This window comes from Lathyrus oleraceus, chromosome 7 (assembly GCF_024323335.1).
Source record: "Lathyrus oleraceus cultivar Zhongwan6 chromosome 7, CAAS_Psat_ZW6_1.0, whole genome shotgun sequence".
Classification (NCBI taxonomy): Eukaryota; Viridiplantae; Streptophyta; class Magnoliopsida; order Fabales; family Fabaceae; genus Lathyrus; species Lathyrus oleraceus.
The window spans coordinates 164316885-164336584 of NC_066585.1; the positions used below are offsets into that span (position 1 = coordinate 164316885).

The 19700-nt window shown below is 41.9% G+C and overlaps 1 protein-coding gene across 1 annotated transcript; it reads right to left on the reverse strand.

Annotated features, from left to right (window-relative positions):
- Positions 1–2: 2 nt before the first annotated feature.
- LOC127106941 (pentatricopeptide repeat-containing protein At1g62260, mitochondrial) lies at positions 3–2388 on the reverse strand. Its single transcript, XM_051044240.1, has 2 exons — positions 171–2388; positions 3–58 (listed from the first exon to the last, which is right to left on the reverse strand). Exon 1 carries the CDS (start codon positions 2313–2315, stop codon positions 387–389), a length of 1929 nt encoding a protein of 642 aa, XP_050900197.1. The 5' UTR covers positions 2316–2388; the 3' UTR covers positions 3–58; positions 171–386.
- Between the last annotated feature and the right edge of the window lie 17312 nt (positions 2389–19700).

The following is a 19700-nucleotide window of genomic DNA, read 5'->3' on the forward strand; positions in this document are numbered from 1 at the left end:
ACCGATCTTGCAGCAATCCAAGGTTGCAGTCTCTTGCTGCTGACACTGGCAAATAGATCTATTTAAATAAACAGAAAAAAAATTATGATATTTATGACAGTCGCCTGTAGCTAAAAATTCACAACCTTTTTGCCATCCAAGAATAATAAGAGAAACTACCACTTTCTTACCTCCAAAATTTTGCCAGAAGACATACTATTCTTCCATGTCAAATTAACATTTATGTCATTATCTACTTAATCAGTCGAGATCAAATTTCCTATTTGACCATTTAACTTGGCTAAGTTGAGTAGAAGCATTTCTAAGTTCTAAGTTCTAACAATAGCATGATCTGACGTACATTGCAGATTGATAACTGAAGTCTTTTAAAAGTGGAAAAATTATCATTAACGATTGTTAGAATCTACCCAACTATACCCTGCCTGCTTCTTGACATTATTTTCTTCCATCAATACTCTCACTCTCTCAGCATCATCCCACTGCCCTAAATCAGCATATATATTAAATAACAATGCATAAGGAGCTGAACTTTCTGGTTCAAGACTGATCAATGATTTAGCTGCTACTTGGGCCAATTCAACATTATTATGCACTCTACAAGCCCCTAGAAGCGCACCCCACACAGCCTTATCCGGTTTCATCGGCATGCTATCAACCAAATCCATAGCCTCTTGAAGCTGTCCCTGCCGCCCCAAGATGTCCACAAGGGAGGCAAAGTGTTCAACCCGCGGTTCAATACCATAGTCACCAATCATGGAATTGAACTGCCTCTTCCCTTCTTCAACCAATCCTGCATGCGCACATGCATTCAAAACTGAAATAAAGGTTATATAGGTAGGTTGAATTTTAAGCCTCTTCATCAGTTCGAAAAGCTCTAGAGCCTGTGCAGCAAAACCGTGAAAAGCATAACCTCCAATCATTGCATTCCAAGTAATCACATCTTTATAAAGCTTCATCTCATTAAACACAGTGCGTGCATCACCAATAGTCCCACATCTTGAGTACATGGTAATGAGAGAATTATTTATTGGCAAATCAGGAATAACAGTCTTTGTGATAAACTGATGAATCTGCCTACCGAGGTAAAGATCCACCAACCCAGTAGATGCACTGAGAACTGACGACAAAGTGTGCCTGTCTGGTCTCTCTCCTTCAATCTGCATCTGAGAAAATAGCTCAATAGCACCCTTATACTCTTCATTTTTCTCATAACCAGCTATTACCGAGTTCCACGAGATCAGGTTTTTGTGGGGCATCTTCTCAAAGAACTCTTTTGCACGTGCCAAATCACCAATATGCGCAAACCCGGATATTATTGAATTCCATGAAAGCTCATCAGGACTCGGCGTTAACGAGAAAAGCTTTGAGGCCTCTTCCATATTACATACTTGAACATAACCACTGATCATGGTGTTCCAAGAACAAGCATCCCGCTCCATCATCCTATCGAAGAGTTCCCTAGCAGAGACAACATCTCCTGCTTTCACATAACACATCATCATCGAATTCCACGATACCACATTTCTCCTAAATCTCCCTTGACCAGACATGACCCCATCGAAAAGACGCCGTGCCTCATCAACCATTCCTCTCTGGCCATACCCTGCAATCAGAGTATTATAAGCGTACACCAAATCATCTTTCTCATCGCCCTCATTCCCATACTCAATCAAAATCCTAGCCGCCATATTCAACTCATCATTCTTAACAAGTCCAGATATAAGACCACTAAGAGAAGCTGAGTCACGCTCTTTCATAGTCCTAAAAATACCAACAGCTGAATCCACATCACCATTCAACAAAAACCCATTTATCATAGCATTGCAAGACACAACATTCCGCTGTGGCATAGAGTTAAACAACTTAAGAGCTTGATCCATCCTTCCATTCTTCGCATAGCCACTGATGACAGTGTTCCAAGAAACAAAATCCCTTTGAGGCATTTGTTCAAACAGCTTCCTTCCTTCTTCAACAAACCGGCTTCCACGGCAAGAAAAGTAACCAGATATGATGAGATTCCAAGACACAATATCCTTGTGGGGCATTTCATCAAACAATTGGCGTGCCTTGGCTATCTCTCTACGTTGAACGTATCCAGTGATCATGGAATTCCAAGTAACTGTATTTCGGTGATCAATGGAATCAAACAATGCCCTCGCATCTGTTAGTCTACCAGTTCGAATCAAATGAGATATCTTTTTGTTCAATTGGTAGAGTAACTGTGTTGGCGTGTCGTTGGTTTGAGAAGCAAAGCCACGTATGCGAGGAGCAATTGTGTTTCTTGTGTTCCTCAGAGTGTCGTACAAAGTTGACATTTTCGAAACAGAAAACGAAGACAGCAATTGTTACATTCGTTTTGGCATTGTCTCCTTTTTAATATTCCATTGATTCCTGGTTAATTGTCATTTTTTATAATTTTTATGTAATTTTTTTAAATAACCATTTTTAAAAATTAAAAAATTAAAAATAACCAATAATTCAAAAAAATTACCAAAATAATCAGATTTTGAAGAGGATGCGCCAGATGAATTGGCGCATCCCCAATGCATTAAGAGGAGACACCAATAGCATTGACGCATGAATTGAGCTCCTCATGACGAGGCGCCAATGATGGTGGCGCATGCATTGACCCTCATGAGGAGGCGCCAATGCTAGTGGCGCCTAGGTGCATTTGGTTGGTGGGCGCCAATTCATATGGCGTCTGCATGTTCTTTCATGTGGGCGTCAATCCCTAAGGCGCCCACATGTTATGTACAATTGATGTCCCGTCTCTATAAATACTACGTATTGGATGCAATATTTTTCACTCAAACTCATCTCATAATACCATAATTTGTCTAGTTCAACCACCATCAATTTCAATTTTCTCAGTTTCAACAATGTCTGCGTACATTCAGAAACGAAATGCTGATGTAATATTTTCCGTCATTGCGGCTCCGATACAGATTCGACTTTGGAACACAAATACGTTTGAACGTTGTCATACGGTGAACTGACTTTGGGGTGTTTTGCTTTTTATCGCAATGTCGCGGATAGCAAGAGTCGCCACTGACTTTTCTTTTATCCAATAAGGAAAGGTGGAAAAGAACAGGAAAGACCTTAATAGATTTTGGGTTCGGGAGGTACATTATACAAAGGGAAGGTGTTAGCACCCTTTGTATCCATGGTTATCCATGGGCTCTTAATTGCTGGATCACTTATATTTTTGTCTGAAAAGTGTTTGTGAATTGTTTAAAAATGTTTCGAAACAGAGAGTTTAACTTTGTAATGATTCTTGTATGAATGTATACAAAGTATTTATCTCATTTGATTTTAAAAAAAACAGTTTAGAAAAATATAACTTGGTAATGATTCTAGTATGAATATATACCAAGTGGTGATTTTCTAGGATTTGCAAAGTATGAGGGGTGGCAAATGTTTTAGGTTATGATCCAGCAATTGAGAGTTATACCTTCCTAAGGTCGTTATGAACGTTTCCTATCCTTATGAGGGCAAAACTGTCCTTACTATTGAGAAGTAAGTAATTTTACCCTTTGGATGTTTAAGGGTCATCGTAGGGTCATCGATAGGTCATTGAAGGCAACAGTTGTAAGGATACCTTAGCATTCGAAGGGACGATCATCATTTAACCGTAGGCTACACCGAAGGGTCATCGAGGGACAAAATCGTATTTTCGAAGGCAACATCCGAGGGACCATGATTTATTTTATGATGATTTAACCGAAGGGTCTTTGCTAAGTGTATCCCTACATTCGCGGGGCATGACCGTAATACCGTAATATCATAAGGCAAAAGAGAGGTCCAAGATCACATATTTAAAGGCCACATTTTAAAGTTAATTAGGTGGTTATGATGAATCTCCACATTAAAATCAATACATTAAAAATAATACATTAAAATTAATACATTAAAATTAATTATTAAAATTAACACATTAAAATTATTAAAATTAACACATTAAAATTAATTATTAAAATTAACACATTAAAATTAATTAAGCAATTTAGGGTGAGCCTCCACAAGGGTATCCCACAAATAAAGTGGAAGACCTAACGGCGGTCTTTTTTTCTGGGACACATGCACCTTTGCAAAATTCAACAAACGGATTAGCGCATCGAGATAAAATATACTTGAAAGTTGCACCATAAAATAAACACAACAATCATGAACTCAAACCAAATGATGCAGAATTATAATAACATAAGATAGAACAGCCAAAAAAATTGAGACAGCCACTGTCCCATTCGCCCTGCTTCGCCTAGCGAAGGCCTAGCGAGTATTCGCTACTGGCTCGCTTAGCGATGTGCTAGCGAGCGCTGCCGGTTTTTGAATATGATATCAGTACAATCTCAACCAATTTTATGCCTTATGGATCTCATTACTGCAATTATACAATTGATCATTTAAAGTATGCATGGTATATACTAAAGTTCACATGCCAAGCTTAAGGTATTTCATAAATCTAATCATAAAGTCATATGCAAATTAAGAATATAAAAACAATGATAGCAATGTAAACCTGTTAACAGCTGAGTTGTGACTTCGAATCAGAAAATCGGATTGAATTGGGCGGCGGTAGAACTTGGTGCCGCCGGCTTTTCCTTCAGGGTTTCCTTCTGTGAGCGCTAGGGTTTGCTTGCTAGGGTTCTCCTCTCTCCTTTTTTCGTCCTCTTTTCATTACTGAAGTGCTGGTATTTATAATGCCCTTTTTCATGACCTAATGGGCTCAGAACGAAGCCCGAAATTTTTTGTTGTCTGTCAGCCTCGCTAGGCGAGCTGGTAGCGAACGTTTGCTTCGCTAGGCGAGCGTGTAGCGAACGTAACGTTCGCTAGGCGAGCGTGTAGCGAACAGGCCAGTTTGGGCCATTTTCTGGATTGGGCCATTCGTGAGCTGGGCCTTTGTCCCTTTAAGATCAGTGCCATAAAATGAGTCAGAATGCCCCTGAAAAATGTCTTGAACTATTGATGGGCAAATTTTGGGGTATGACAGCTGCCCCTGTTCAATATTCTTGAACCGAGAGAGTCAGAATGGTATGTGTCGTTCGTGGTCTGGAGGTGAAAGATTATTGAACACTAGAATGCCCCAACAATTTGCGTTTGTCCATCAGTCTTGACGGAGATGGGCTTAAAGATGCCATCCAGGAAGTTTGATGAGGAGATTTCCAGATTCTGTCGTACGTTAGACGATATCTGGAGACATGGGTGTCACACCGGGTCGTACATCAGACCGTATAGTGAGTCATCCATTATGCTGTCGACTTCGCCGGGGAGTCGGAGTATGCTATATACTGCTGGGGATAAGGGATCAGAATGGATCATACACTGGACCGTATCTGAATACCAGAGTGAGTTGTTCGTTAGGCAGATGACTTTGCCGAGGATGAAAAATCAGAATGGATCGTACGCTAGATCGTCTCTGAGTTGAAGATCCAAATGGGTCTTATGATAGACTGTATTGGAGTTGCAGAATGAGTCGTCCATTAGGCTGAATCTGATGATAAAAGGGGGTAGTCGTACACTAGACTACACTTCAGAAATGTACCGTACACTAGGTAGCATCTGAGGAGACGAAGGTCAAATTGGGTCGTACATTAGACCGTATCTGAGCAGACTGAGCCGTCCATTAGGCTGAATCTGATGATAAAAAGGGGGTAGTCGTACACTAGACTACACTTCAGAAATGTACCGTACACTAGGTAGCATCTGAGGAGACGAAGGTCAAATTGGGTCGTACATTAGACCGTATCTGAGCAGACTGAGCCGTCCATTAGGCTGAATCTGATGATAAAAAGGGGGTAGTCGTACACTAGACTACACTTCAGAAATGTACCGTACACTAGGTAGCATCTGAGGAGACGAAGGTCAAATTGGGTCGTACATTAGACCGTATCTGAGCAGACTGAGCCGTCCATTAGGCTGAATCTGATGATAAAAAGGGGGTAGTCGTACACTAGACTACACTTCAGAAATGTACCATACACTAGGTAGCATCTGAGGAGACGAAGGTCAAATTGGGTCGTACATTAGACCGTATCTGAGCAGAATGAGCCGTCCATTAGGCTGAATCTGATGATAAAAAGGGGGTAGTCGTACACTAGACTACACTTCAGAAATGTACCATACACTAGGTAGCATCTGAGGAGACGAAGGTCAAATTGGGTCGTACATTAGACCGTATCTGAGCAGAATGAGCCGTCCATTAGGCTGAATCTGATGATAAAAAGGGGGTAGTCGTACACTAGACTACACTTCAGAAATGTACCGTACACTAGGTAGCATCTGAGGAGACGAAGGTCTAATTGGGTCGCACATTAGACCGTCTTGAAATAGTTGAAGGAATCATATGTTGGGCTGAATCAGAATGAACCGTATGTTAGGCTGTATCTGATGATATCTGTATATGTTGTACTTGCAAAAAATGTCTGGGATGAGTTTAAAGATGCCATCGTTAGGAGGATATCGGAGTGTTGTCAGAATGAATGTTCCCATGAATGGTATCTGGAATACGTATCCGAACTTTTGTACATAATTGATAAAGGTGTATGTCTGAATGAACCTTTTACTTTGACTATATCAGGAGGATAATTAACCTGCCCAGAAACGTTAGCTTCATGCTATGTCATGATGCATGAGATGTTTCGTGTTATGCTAAGAAATAAATGCGAATGTTGTATGCATGCGTATGCTGTGAAATGATGTAATGAATGAGTTATGCGTATGAGAAGCTCTGCTTGGAGACTCTACTGGGGAAAATAAATCCCCATCTACTGATTGGAGATACTTGTAATGATGACCCTTTCTCGGCAGGGGGTTGTTGATTTCGGTCTGATGGTGGAAATATTCAACAGAGCCTGGCTGGGGATGGAAGAGAGGATCAATCTGTCTGATGATATCGACTTCTTCTGGGAAATAGCTGGCTTTGCCCGGGGAATAATGCCAATTTCTCCTGAGGAAAAACAAGCTTGCTGGGGAGAATAAGATTGGTAGCGGATTCATTGGAAGCATGGTTAGACCTTCTCCTTGATCCTGAATTCGGGTAGTAATTGCTATTGCCATTCCATGCATGTATTTTGATAAACATTGATCATATTCAAATGCATATATTAATTCAAATCAAATCAATGGACATTTATGCAAACAAAACAGAAGAGTAAAAGTGAAATAAAATTGCATTGATTTTTGAAAGAGGGCCTATGAACAGGCAATCTGTGTACAAGGAGACAAAAATCCTAGTAAGAGGAAATTGTCAAGAACACAAAGAGAAAGCTATGCAGAGAAAGTCCTATTGATTTTAATTCCACTACTGTCATCATGTCTTCGAGCATCTCATCTCCTGCTGGCGGATAGAAGTGATTGGCTTGTTCAGTTCCTTGAACTTGGTTGAAGCTGACAGAGAACGGGACATAGTCATACGCTTTAATCCCTAATTTTTGCCTGGACCGCCTTTTCAGGTTTTCAGTCCACCGGGATACCCTTTTTTGCCCAAGCCGCCTTTTCAGGTTTCCGACTTGCCGGGTATACGTCTTTATATATTTATCCCTAATTTTTGCCCGAACCCTCTTGGTTCGCCGGGATGCCCTTACTTTTGCCTAGGTACATCGACCTAGCGGGTCTCTGCTATGCGTAGTATTTTTTAACTATGTCCGCGTTCACAGGATGCGGGAAGTCTTCGCCATCCATTGTAGCAAGTATCATGGCTCCACCGGTGAATACCTTCTTAACCACAAATGGCCCTTCGTATGTGGGAGTCCACTTGCCTCTGGGATCCCCTTGTGATAGAATGATACGCTTGATCACTAAGTCACCAATTTGATACACCTGTCTCTTGACTCTTTTGTTAAATGCTTGGGTCATGCGCTTCTGATATATCTGCCCGTGACAAACAGCCGCAAGTCTCTTCTCATCAATCAAGTTTATCTGATCGAGTCGAGTCTGAATCCATTCATCCTCGCTTAAACCCGCCTCTTTCATGATCCTTAGAGAGGGAATCTGAACTTCCACTGGCAAAACAGCTTCCGTTCCGTAGACTAAAGAGAAAGGAGTTGCCCCTGTCGAAGTGCGTACTGAAGTGCGATAACCGTGAAGAGCAAACGGTAGCATCTCATGCCAGTCTTTGTACGTTACTGTCATCTTTTGTATGATCTTCTTGATGTTCTTATTAGCAGCCTCTACGGCGCCATTCATCTTTGGCCGGTACGGAGAGGAGTTATGGTGTTTAATTTTGAACTGCGTGCAGAGTTCAGTAATCATCTTGTTGTTCAAATTAGTACCATTGTCAGTGATAATCCTTTCAGGGATGCCATATCGACAAATAAGGCTATTCTTGATGAACCGTGCCACCACATTCCTGGTGACAGAAGCAAATGAGGCTGCCTCTACCCACTTTGTGAAGTAATCAATAGCGACGAGAATGAAGCGATGTCCATTAGAAGCCGTAGGTTTAATCTCTCCAATCATATCAATGCCCCACATTGCAAAAGGCCAAGGTGCTGTCAACACGTTCAATGGAGCCGGAGGTGCATGTACTTTATCCGCATAGATCTGGCACTTATGACAGGTTCTGGAGTGATGGTGGCAATCAGCTTCCATGGTAGACCAATAATACCCTGATCTCAGAATCTTCTTGGCCATTGTATGTCCATTAGAATGAGTCCCAAAAATACCGTCATGCATGTCTTCCATAATCCTTTCTGCTTCCTTTTTATCCACACAGCGAAGCAAAGTTGAATCATGATTACGTTTGTATAATACTCCATTACTCATAAAGAATTTAGCGGAGAACTTCCTCAGGAATTTTCTGTCATTGACGGATGCCCCTTCAGGGTATTCCTGATCTTCTAAGTATCTTTTTACGTCGTAGAACCAAGGTTTCCCCTGTACCCTCTCAGTGTTAAGTTCATAACAGTATGCCGGTTCATCTAACCGTCCAATGGTAATCATGGGAGCTTCGCTGCCCCATCTGACTCTGAACATAGATGACATGGTAGCTAATGCGTCCGCCAACTGATTCTCCTCTCGTGGAATATGTTCAAATGTAATCTCTTCAAAGTATGGGATTAATGTCATCACCCGCTCTCGATAAGGGATGAGATTTGGATGTTTAGTATCCCATTCTCCTTTGATCTGACTGATTACCAAGGCTGAATCTCCGTACACGCTCAAAAACTTGATTCGCCGATCTATAGCAGCTTTGAGTCCCAAAATACATGCTTCATACTCAGCCATATTATTGGTACAGCGAAAACATAGTCTAGCAGTGAGAGGTGTATGGTAACCTCCGGGAGAAATAAGTACAACCCCAACACCATGGCCCAACGCATTAGAAGATCCATCAAAAACCATAGTCCATCGGGATCCCAGCTCGGGTCCTTCATCCGGTTCAGGTTTTTCATTATCAGTAACAAACATGACGTCCTCATCTGGAAACTCAAAATTCATAGATTGATAATCGTCCACCGCTTGATGAGCCAAATGATCAGCTAGCACGCTTCCTTTGATTGCTTTCTGGGTAGTATACTGGATATCGTACTCTGTTAAGATCATCTGCCATCTCGCTATTCTTCCGGAGAGGGCAGGCTTCTCGAACATGTATTTGATGGGATCCATCCTAGAAATCAACAAAGTGGTATGATTCAACATATACTGCCGTAGTCGGCGAGCAGCCCAGGCCAAAGCACAGCAAGTTCTCTCGAGCAGTGAGTATCTTGTTTCACAGTCGGTAAACTTTTTGCTCAGGTAGTATATGGCATGCTCTTTTCGACCAGACTCGTCATGTTGCCCCAATACGCACCCCATTGAATTTTCCAACACGGTCAAATACATGATTAGAGGTCTTCCTTCAACTGGTGGTATCAGAATTGGAGGTTCCTGGAGATAGTTCTTGATTTTGTCAAAAGCTTCTTGGCATTCGTCATTCCATATCATCTCTTGATTTTTCCTCAGTAATTTGAAGATGGGTTTGCAGGTAGCGGTCAAATGGGAGATAAATCGGGCAATGTAGTTCAAGCGTCCCAAGAAACCTCTGACTTCTTTCTCCGTATGAGGAACTGGCATTTCTTGAATAGCTCTCACTTTAGCCGGGTCAACCTCAATTCCTTTACCGCTGACAATAAAGCCCAAGAGCTTACCGGATCTTACTCCAAAAGTGCATTTGTTCGGGTTCAACCTCAACTTGTATTTCTTCAACCTCTCGAACAGTTTGTATAAATGATCGAGATGTTCCTCCTCAGTATGAGATCTAGCTATCATGTCATCCACATATACTTCTATCTCATGATGAATCATATCATGGAACAAAACCACCATAGCACGCTGGTACGTTGCCCCGGCGTTTTTTAGACCGAATGGCATTACTTTGTAACAGAAAGTGCCCCATTGCGTCACAAACGTAGTTTTCTCCATGTCCTCAGGTGCCATCTTAATCTGATTATAACCCGAGAATCCATCCATGAATGAGAATACTTTGTGTTGAGCGGTGTTATCTACCAGAACATCAATGTGCGGGAGTGGAAAGTCATCTTTGGGACTCGCTTTATTCAAATCTCTGTAATCTACGCACATTCGCACCTTACCATCTTTCTTCGGTACCGGTACCACATTAGCAACCCATTGAGGATAAGAAGTAACGGCTAGAAAACCGGCATTGAACTGTTTCATAACCTCAGCTTTGATTTTCTCAGACATTTCAGGACGCATGCGGCGAACCTTCTGCTTAATAGGACGACAATCCTCCTTCATTGGCAGCCGATGCACCACTATATCAGTATCCAACCCGGGCATGTCTTCATAAGACCAGGCGAAAACCTCTACATAGTCGTGCAACATCTGAATCAATCTTTCTTTTACACTGTTTTCCAAATCTGCTCCTATTTTGACTTCTCTTCTGTCTACCTCAGTACCCAGATTTACAATTTCGAGGGGCTCTTCATGTGGCTGTATAGTCCTTTCCTCTTGCAGTAATAGTCTGGCAAGCTCTCCAGGGACTTCACAATCTTCCTCACTTCCATCTTCGGCTTGGTAGATCGGATTTTCAAAGTCATAATGAACAGTAGCGGAATTATTATCAATAGGATCCAGAGTGGATATGGATCTGCAATTTGTTACGTGAGTGTGTGTAAGAAAGCATAGCTTGTTCGAAAGACGACAGGAAAAATAAAGAGCGCAATATTTGAATGCGAAAAAGTCCACTGATTTATTGAATATGAATATGCTTATGAAATGACAAAACCCTTAACAAATTAGCTATTGTGCCCCGGGCGTAGACACAATGCTTTAAGAAGTTCAATTGAAAAATTAAAGATTTGCAATACTAAATGGACAATAACAATTACTCCTGACTAAAGGAGATCGGGATAGTGTTTTCAGCCTTCCAATTATTGAGTCCGTCGCCAATTGTTGGGTAGATCCAGCTATCCAAGTCGCAATCACCGTCAGCATCTTCTACAGCATTAATTTGACTCTTGTCAGGGCTGAACCCCAGGCCAAATTTGTCAGACTTGTATGGTACTTCGATCAATTGACCCCAGCCAGTACGACTACCATCCTCAACCACGGCTTGAGCGTCCTTCAGAGAAATCATAGCAGGAGGAGCACGAATAACCTTGGGTACACAGGTAGTTGGCTTAAGGACAGGAACGGTCGGAGGAACTACTTCAAATGACTGACAAGGAGTCTCAATGAATTCACCATCCATCTCGACGTATCTGAAGGTATGCACACTACTGACAATGTACTCTTCTTCTCCACACACGGTGACGATCTTACCCTCTATTGGATACCTCAGCTTTTGATGGAGAGACGAAGCTACAGCACCTGCCTCATGAATCCAAGGGCGTCCCAGTAAGCAGGAGTAGGCAGGACGAATGTTCATTACATAAAAGGTAGTGTTGAAGACTTGAGGTCCTATCTTGATAGGGAGAACAACTTCGCCGTGGACAACACTCTTTGCACCATCGTAAGCCCGCACCACAATGTCACTAGGTTTCAGTTCAATGCTTTTACAATCCAGCTTATCCAGCACAGTTGTCGGCAGCACATTCAAGGAAGAGCCATTATCGATCAACACATGAGACAAAGTGATTCCCCTACACTCAATGGAGATATGCAGGGCTTTATTGTGATTCTTTCCTGCTGGTGTCAGATCAACATCGGAAAAGCCTAGGCCATTGTCAACAGCCAAGTGAGCAACATAATTTTCGAACTGATCGACAGATGTTTCCTGAGGCACACGAGCAGTCTTCAAGAATTTTATCAATGCATTGGCATGAGATTCAGAAGATAACAGCAAGGATAACATCGAGATCTTAGACGGGGTATGCCCCAACTGTTCTACCACATCAAAATCACTCTTGCGGATGATTTTCAACACTTCTTCCATTTCTCGTTTGGCAACGTCTTCAGTAGTAGCTTCAATCGGTGCCTCTGACGGGGAAGGGTTGACCGGTTCCTTTCCTCGGTTTTCGGGAACTGGAGGTGAGATCTCTGGAGAGAAGATCCTTCCGCTTCGAGTAACTTTACTAGTCCCAACAATGTCATTAGGATTAGCAGAATCACCAACTTGCTTTACGCCATGGATGTAAACATCACCTCCATAGTTCCACGGGATGGCTTTGCTTGAAGAATATGGTACTGGGCCAGGGGCAGTGATGATTAGAGGAGCTACCCTGGGCTCAGCAGTAATCCTCACAGGCGCCCTGGTAGCGGTAATCTTCACTGGAACTTTGGACCTAGAAATCACAGATATTTCTTCAATAGAGTTTTCCGCCTTAGGAATCCTTTCGAAGAGAACTGTACGATCGTCCATCAGCCGTTGAATACCATTCTTCAATTTCAAACAGTCCTCAGGCCGGAGTATGCAGAGATTGCAATCTTCAGCACAACCTGGAAATAAACCAGCTTGCAATAAACTCCTCTTTATGATCGGGAGGGGAGATGTTAAGTCCGCCACATTGGAAATGTGAGAACCGTCATCTACAACATTAACAATCTTGTCATGGTTAGGCATAGGAGCAGTGATGACATTAGGAGTCTCCGGAGGCTCAAACTCAATTTCTCCAACTTCGATCATATCCTGAATCTTGTTCTTCAATGGCCAGCAATCGTTTGTATCGTGCCCGGGGCTATCGGAGTGATATGCACACCTGGCATTGGGATTATAACGAGAAGAGGAAGTGTTGGGATTTGTAGGAGGATCTCTGAGGGTGATCAAATTTGCCTTTAGCATTCCCTGCAGTGCCTGTGCCAAGGTCATATTGATCCTGGTGAACTGCCTTCTTGGCCTGTCCTGTTTGGGCTGGAAGTTTTGAGATGGTGGTGCTGCAATCGTAACTGCTCCAATGTCGTGGTCCCGGTTTTTCTTGTTACGACCCTTTTGACCGTACACAGCATTTGATTCGTTCTTCCCCTGGTAGGACTTTTTGCTGCTTGTAGAGGTAGCTGCCTGTATCTTTCCACTTCGAAGGCCGCTCTCCACCCGTTCACCTGTCAGTATAAGTTCAGTGAAACCTGATGAAGAACTCCCCAGTAGATGGCTGTAGAATGGGCCAGTCAGGGTACCCATGAACAGGTCTACTAATTCTCGGTCAGTCATAGGGGGTTTGACTCTGCCAGCCAAATCTCTCCATTTCTGAGCATACTCTTTGAAGCTTTCTTTAGATCCCATAGCCATATTCTGCAACTGTAGCCGAGTAGGCGCTAATTCAGAATTGTACTGGTACTGCTTGTAGAAAGCTGTTGCTAAATCAGTCCAGGTGCGGATGTCAGAGCTCTCGAGCTGATAATACCATTCCAACTGAGTGCCAGACAGACTTTCTTGGAAGAAGTGGATCCACAGTTTCTTATCAGTGGTATGCGGCTGAATCTTTCTCACATAAGCCCTTAGATGCATCTGAGGACAGGATGCACCATCGTACTTAGTGAAAGTGGGGATTTTGAATTTGCGGGGAATGGTCACATCGGAGACCAGACCCAAACTCTCGAAATCTAGACCAGGCGCCTTCTGACCCTCCATGGCTAGCATGCGCTCTTCCAGCAATTTGTACTTATCATCTCTCGGAGAGTACTGTTCATTTTCATACTTCTCATCATCATCAGGGTTGGAGAAATCAGCATCCTCTTCCTCTGAATCATTCTCCGCCTCATCTTCTGGACCATTCGGGATTCCAAATTTGATTCCCGTAGCCTGTCCTTTACGCCTTCTTCCTGGGTTAATGAAACTCACAGCCTTCTTGTCTTTCTTCTTTTCGACCAAAAGAGCCTTCAGTTCCTCCTGCCCCTTGGATAAGCTTAGCATCATCTCCTTGAATTGAGCATTCTGAGTCTGGAGATCTTTGACAGTTTGCTCGAGATCCATTTTTCTGTTTAAGAGGCAGACCGTGAGAATATGGTCCTTTAGAATACCTGTTATGCAATGTTATGTTATGCGATGCAATGCATGAAATGTTTTCAAGGACTTTTGGAATTTAACTTTGCATAAATCACCAACAAGAGAGAAATGTTTATTGCTACTTTTTTGATCAATGTTCATTACAAAAGGAATAATAGTAAAATACAATGAAAGCTCAAGTCTCCCAGGGGCGACTTCTTTTTGGGCGAAGATATGCATTGAGTCTTCGTTCCTCATTAAGCTGACTGGTGAGCTCTAATACTTTCTTCCTTTCTGCATTGAACTGAGTTTCGAAAGTATCCCTCTCCTCTCTCAACTGGGTCCAGGATCTCTTTAGTTCCTCAACATCAGTAGGTATATCTGGATAAGAAATGATCTGGGTAGTACCTCCTTCGACACTTGATTCAACAATCAATGGTCCGACTGCAAGATATGGCATGACAAACTCACGAGCTCTGGCTCGTACCCATCGGAGATAAGGCTCCATAGGAATGGAGTTTTTCTTTCCTGAATTGCTTCTTTTCACCATGCCCCAAGCTCGTACAAACGTTTGGCGGAGACCTTGAGAGTCATTGTCATAGTCAAACACTATACCTTGAATGATCATTTCCTGTGGACCATCTCTTCGAGCATGCCCAAACTGACGTAGGGCTAAGGCGGGATTATAAGTAATACCTCCTCTTATCCCCATGAGTGGTACATTAGGGAATTCTCCACATCGGTCGATGATGATAACATTTTCTCTGAAGTTAGAACACCATCGGATGTCTGAATGGGAGAGTGCCATTATCCTTTGAGACCATTTCAGATTCTGATCATTCTTCAAGACTGATTGAGGGAGGTGCGAAATAAACCACCTAGACAACAAAGGTACGCAGCACATGAGAGTCCCTTGCCTTTTCATAGTACGGGTGTGAAGGGAATGCAAAATATCTCCGAGCAAGGTAGGCACAGGGTTACGAGTGAGGAATATCTTAATAGCATTCACATCTATGAATTGGTCCGGATTAGGGAATAGCACCAAACCATAGATTAGCAATGCTAGAACATCTTCAAAAGCATGGACCTTCATAGCTTTTAGGAATTCTCGGGCCTTACCTACCAGAAATTTGGCAAGTAAGCCCTTAACTCCACTTCTTGTTACCCAATTGGTCTCAATGTCGGACTTCGTCAGGTGTAAAGCTGCGGCAACTTCTTCAGACTTCGGAACCTTTTCTAAACCACTGAACGGTAGTTGATCAAGGATAGGTATCCCAAGCAGTCTGGAGAATTCCTCCAATGTGGGTACCAACTGATAATCTGGGAATGTGAAGCAATGATGTTTAGGGTCGAAGAACTGGAATAAAACTCTCATTATATCTTCTTTGAAACCAGTGGTAACCAAATTGAGGAGAGAACTGTGTTTCTTGATGAACTGAGCCTGATCAGGAAGTTCTGACACTAAATCCTTGAGTTGAGGAGAGATTGCTACAAAATTGATCCGGATGGTCTTCCTGGGAGCCATAGCCTTACAAAACAGAGCAAAGTTAAATTCCTAAGTCCTTGAAATGGTTAGTACAATGTTATGATGTCATGATGTTATGATGTTATGATGTTATGATGTTATGAGGTTAAATAAATAACAAGCACAAGCAAGTCACACAACCATCATTCCTAGGTTTTAAGGCTTGCATGAGTTCCATAGGTAAATACCCTCCCCACTGAAGTTTAGTTGGTTCAACCTGTCCTAGAATAGTAACCGGGTTCTAGAAGGATCTCAGATCATCGACCTTCCTTTAAGTCCACTTCAGTGCAACACCAAGCGGTTGACCGAAGCTTCCCTAAAGTCCAATCTCAAAGAGTGTAGTATCGAGTATCAACCAACCCCAGTCGGAACCGAAGTCAGTTATCTCACTACTTTCTAATGGCCAGGATGAGTCAATTAGGGTTCTAAAGGTCTGGTTAATGCTTTGGTGACACCACGCGGAAGCCAAATTTTTCCTCAAGTAACATGAGGAACATCAGGACAACCAAAGTGTCACATTAACCGTAGCCATCATTTTAACCATTCCAGTATACGCCGGATAGTCGCGATGATCTATTGCTACTTACCTAAGGTACACTAGATCCGGGTGTAGGATCTTTCACTCAAGAATACCCAAGCAATCCCTTAAAAGTAAATCAGACAATTTTAAATAAGTGATCTTGTTTTTAAGGTAACCTCTCTTTTTAAAGTGTCCCCAGCAGAGTCGCCAGTTCTGTCATACGGTGAACTGACTTTGGGGTGTTTTGCTTTTTATCGCAATGTCGCGGATAGCAAGAGTCGCCACTGACTTTTCTTTTATCCAATAAGGAAAGGTGGAAAAGAACAGGAAAGACCTTAATAGATTTTGGGTTCGGGAGGTACATTATACAAAGGGAAGGTGTTAGCACCCTTTGTATCCATGGTTATCCATGGGCTCTTAATTGCTGGATCACTTATATTTTTGTCTGAAAAGTGTTTGTGAATTGTTTAAAAATGTTTCGAAACAGAGAGTTTAACTTTGTAATGATTCTTGTATGAATGTATACAAAGTATTTATCTCATTTGATTTTAAAAAAACAGTTTAGAAAAATATAACTTGGTAATGATTCTAGTATGAATATATACCAAGTGGTGATTTTCTAGGATTTGCAAAGTATGAGGGGTGGCAAATGTTTTAGGTTATGATCCAGCAATTGAGAGTTATACCTTCCTAAGGTCGTTATGAACGTTTCCTATCCTTATGAGGGCAAAACTGTCCTTACTATTGAGAAGTAAGTAATTTTACCCTTTGGATGTTTAAGGGTCATCGTAGGGTCATCAATAGGTCATTGAAGGCAACAGTTGTAAGGATACCTTAGCATTCGAAGGGACGATCATCATTTAACCGTAGGCTACACCGAAGGGTCATCGAGGGACAAAATCGTATTTTCGAAGGCAACATCCGAGGGACCATGATTTATTTTATGATGATTTAACCGAAGGGTCTTTGCTAAGTGTATCCCTACATTCGCGGGGCATGACCGTAATACCGTAATATCATAAGGCAAAAGAGAGGTCCAAGATCACATATTTAAAGGCCACATTTTAAAGTTAATTAGGTGGTTATGATGAATCTCCACATTAAAATCAATACATTAAAAATAATACATTAAAATTAATACATTAAAATTAATTATTAAAATTAACACATTAAAATTAATTATTAAAATTAACACATTAAAATTAATTATTAAAATTAACACATTAAAATTAATTAAGCAATTTAGGGTGAGCCTCCACAAGGGTATCCCACAAATAAAGTGGAAGACCTAACGGCGGTCTTTTTTTCTGGGACACATGCACCTTTGCAAAATTCAACAAACGGATTAGCGCATCGAGATAAAATATACTTGAAAGTTGCACCATAAAATAAACACAACAATCATGAACTCAAACCAAATGATGCAGAATTATAATAACATAAGATAGAACAGCCAAAAAAATTGAGACAGCCACTGTCCCATTCGCCCTGCTTCGCCTAGCGAAGGCCTAGCGAGTATTCGCTACTGGCTCGCTTAGCGATGTGCTAGCGAGCGCTGCCGGTTTTTGAATATGATATCAGTACAATCTCAACCAATTTTATGCCTTATGGATCTCATTACTGCAATTATACAATTGATCATTTAAAGTATGCATGGTATATACTAAAGTTCACATGCCAAGCTTAAGGTATTTCATAAATCTAATCATAAAGTCATATGCAAATTAAGAATATAAAAACAATGATAGCAATGTAAACCTGTTAACAGCTGAGTTGTGACTTCGAATCAGAAAATCGGATTGAATTGGGCGGCGGTAGAACTTGGTGCCGCCGGCTTTTCCTTCAGGGTTTCCTTCTGTGAGCGCTAGGGTTTGCTTGCTAGGGTTCTCCTCTCTCCTTTTTTCGTCCTCTTTTCATTACTGAAGTGCTGGTATTTATAATGCCCTTTTTCATGACCTAATGGGCTCAGAACGAAGCCCGAAATTTTTTGTTGTCTGTCAGCCTCGCTAGGCGAGCTGGTAGCGAACGTTTGCTTCGCTAGGCGAGCGTGTAGCGAACGTTCGCTAGGCGAGCGTGTAGCGAACGTAACGTTCGCTAGGCGAGCGTGTAGCGAACAGGCCAGTTTGGGCCATTTTCTGGATTGGGCCATTCGTGAGCTGGGCCTTTGTCCCTTTAAGATCAGTGCCATAAAATGAGTCAGAATGCCCCTGAAAAATGTCTTGAACTATTGATGGGCAAATTTTGGGGTATGACAAACGTCTTAATCGGACGTTGTACAGTTGGTTAGAGGGGGAAATTGGAGAGGGTGAACAGATTAGAAGAATACAATGACTTGTGTCCACGTTCAACCAAAACAGAGAAGTGCGCGAATGAGTGGATATTAAGACCGACCAAGACGCTCGTAGGATGATGCATTACATGTTCAAAATTGTTTTGATGGTTGTAATTGCATAGTTCTTGTATTGTATTTGTTATAATTATTTGTGTTACTGTTTATGTAATGGTACTTTCGTCACAGACGTCTAATATGAAATAAATTTAGTTTTTCATATATTGCAATAGAGCTACATGTAAATTTATCTGGTTGTGCTAGTTCCAACACTAGGACAGTTATTACGATTGTGAACTGGCTGACGGCATGAACTACATAGTCTAACCATTTTGTTCGTCGTATCCATTTCGGTTCGAATCCGGGTGCTGTTTAGGCGACCATTTTTCTTCCTTCACATAACTTCGTTGTGTCAGACGATGTCCCCTTGATATTCTGGCCAATAATTCTCTTTTGCCACTACGGAAAAATTAATTTTATAAATATTTGAAAGGCTGGCAACTTTGTAAACTTCAAATAGCAAGTAGGATGGATCTCTTCGAACCTTTGAGCATGCCACAATTACATGGGAGCAGGGGGTACGAAAGGCTTGGAACTTTCCGCAGTCGCACCAACCTCTATCTAGTTCGACTATGTATTGTCCCATCGGCATGCCCTCATTGTGATCCATGGACTCGGCAACACTATACCAACCTTTAGTTCGGTCAAAGACCTTAACCACGTGTGTGTTTGCTTTGGCAGTTTCATGTCTGATGAATTTCATTGAAGCATCACTGAACAACTGTCTAGATTGCAACACTGAACTCCATTTTGAGCGTCTGGTTTTAAACAGCGTCCATAGCCTAAAATATGTTGCCTACACCAAAGCAGTTATTGGTAGGTTACGGATGCCTTTGAAGACAAAGTTCATTAATTCCACAAGATTTGTTGTCATGTGGCCCCAACGCTGACCGTTGTCGTATGC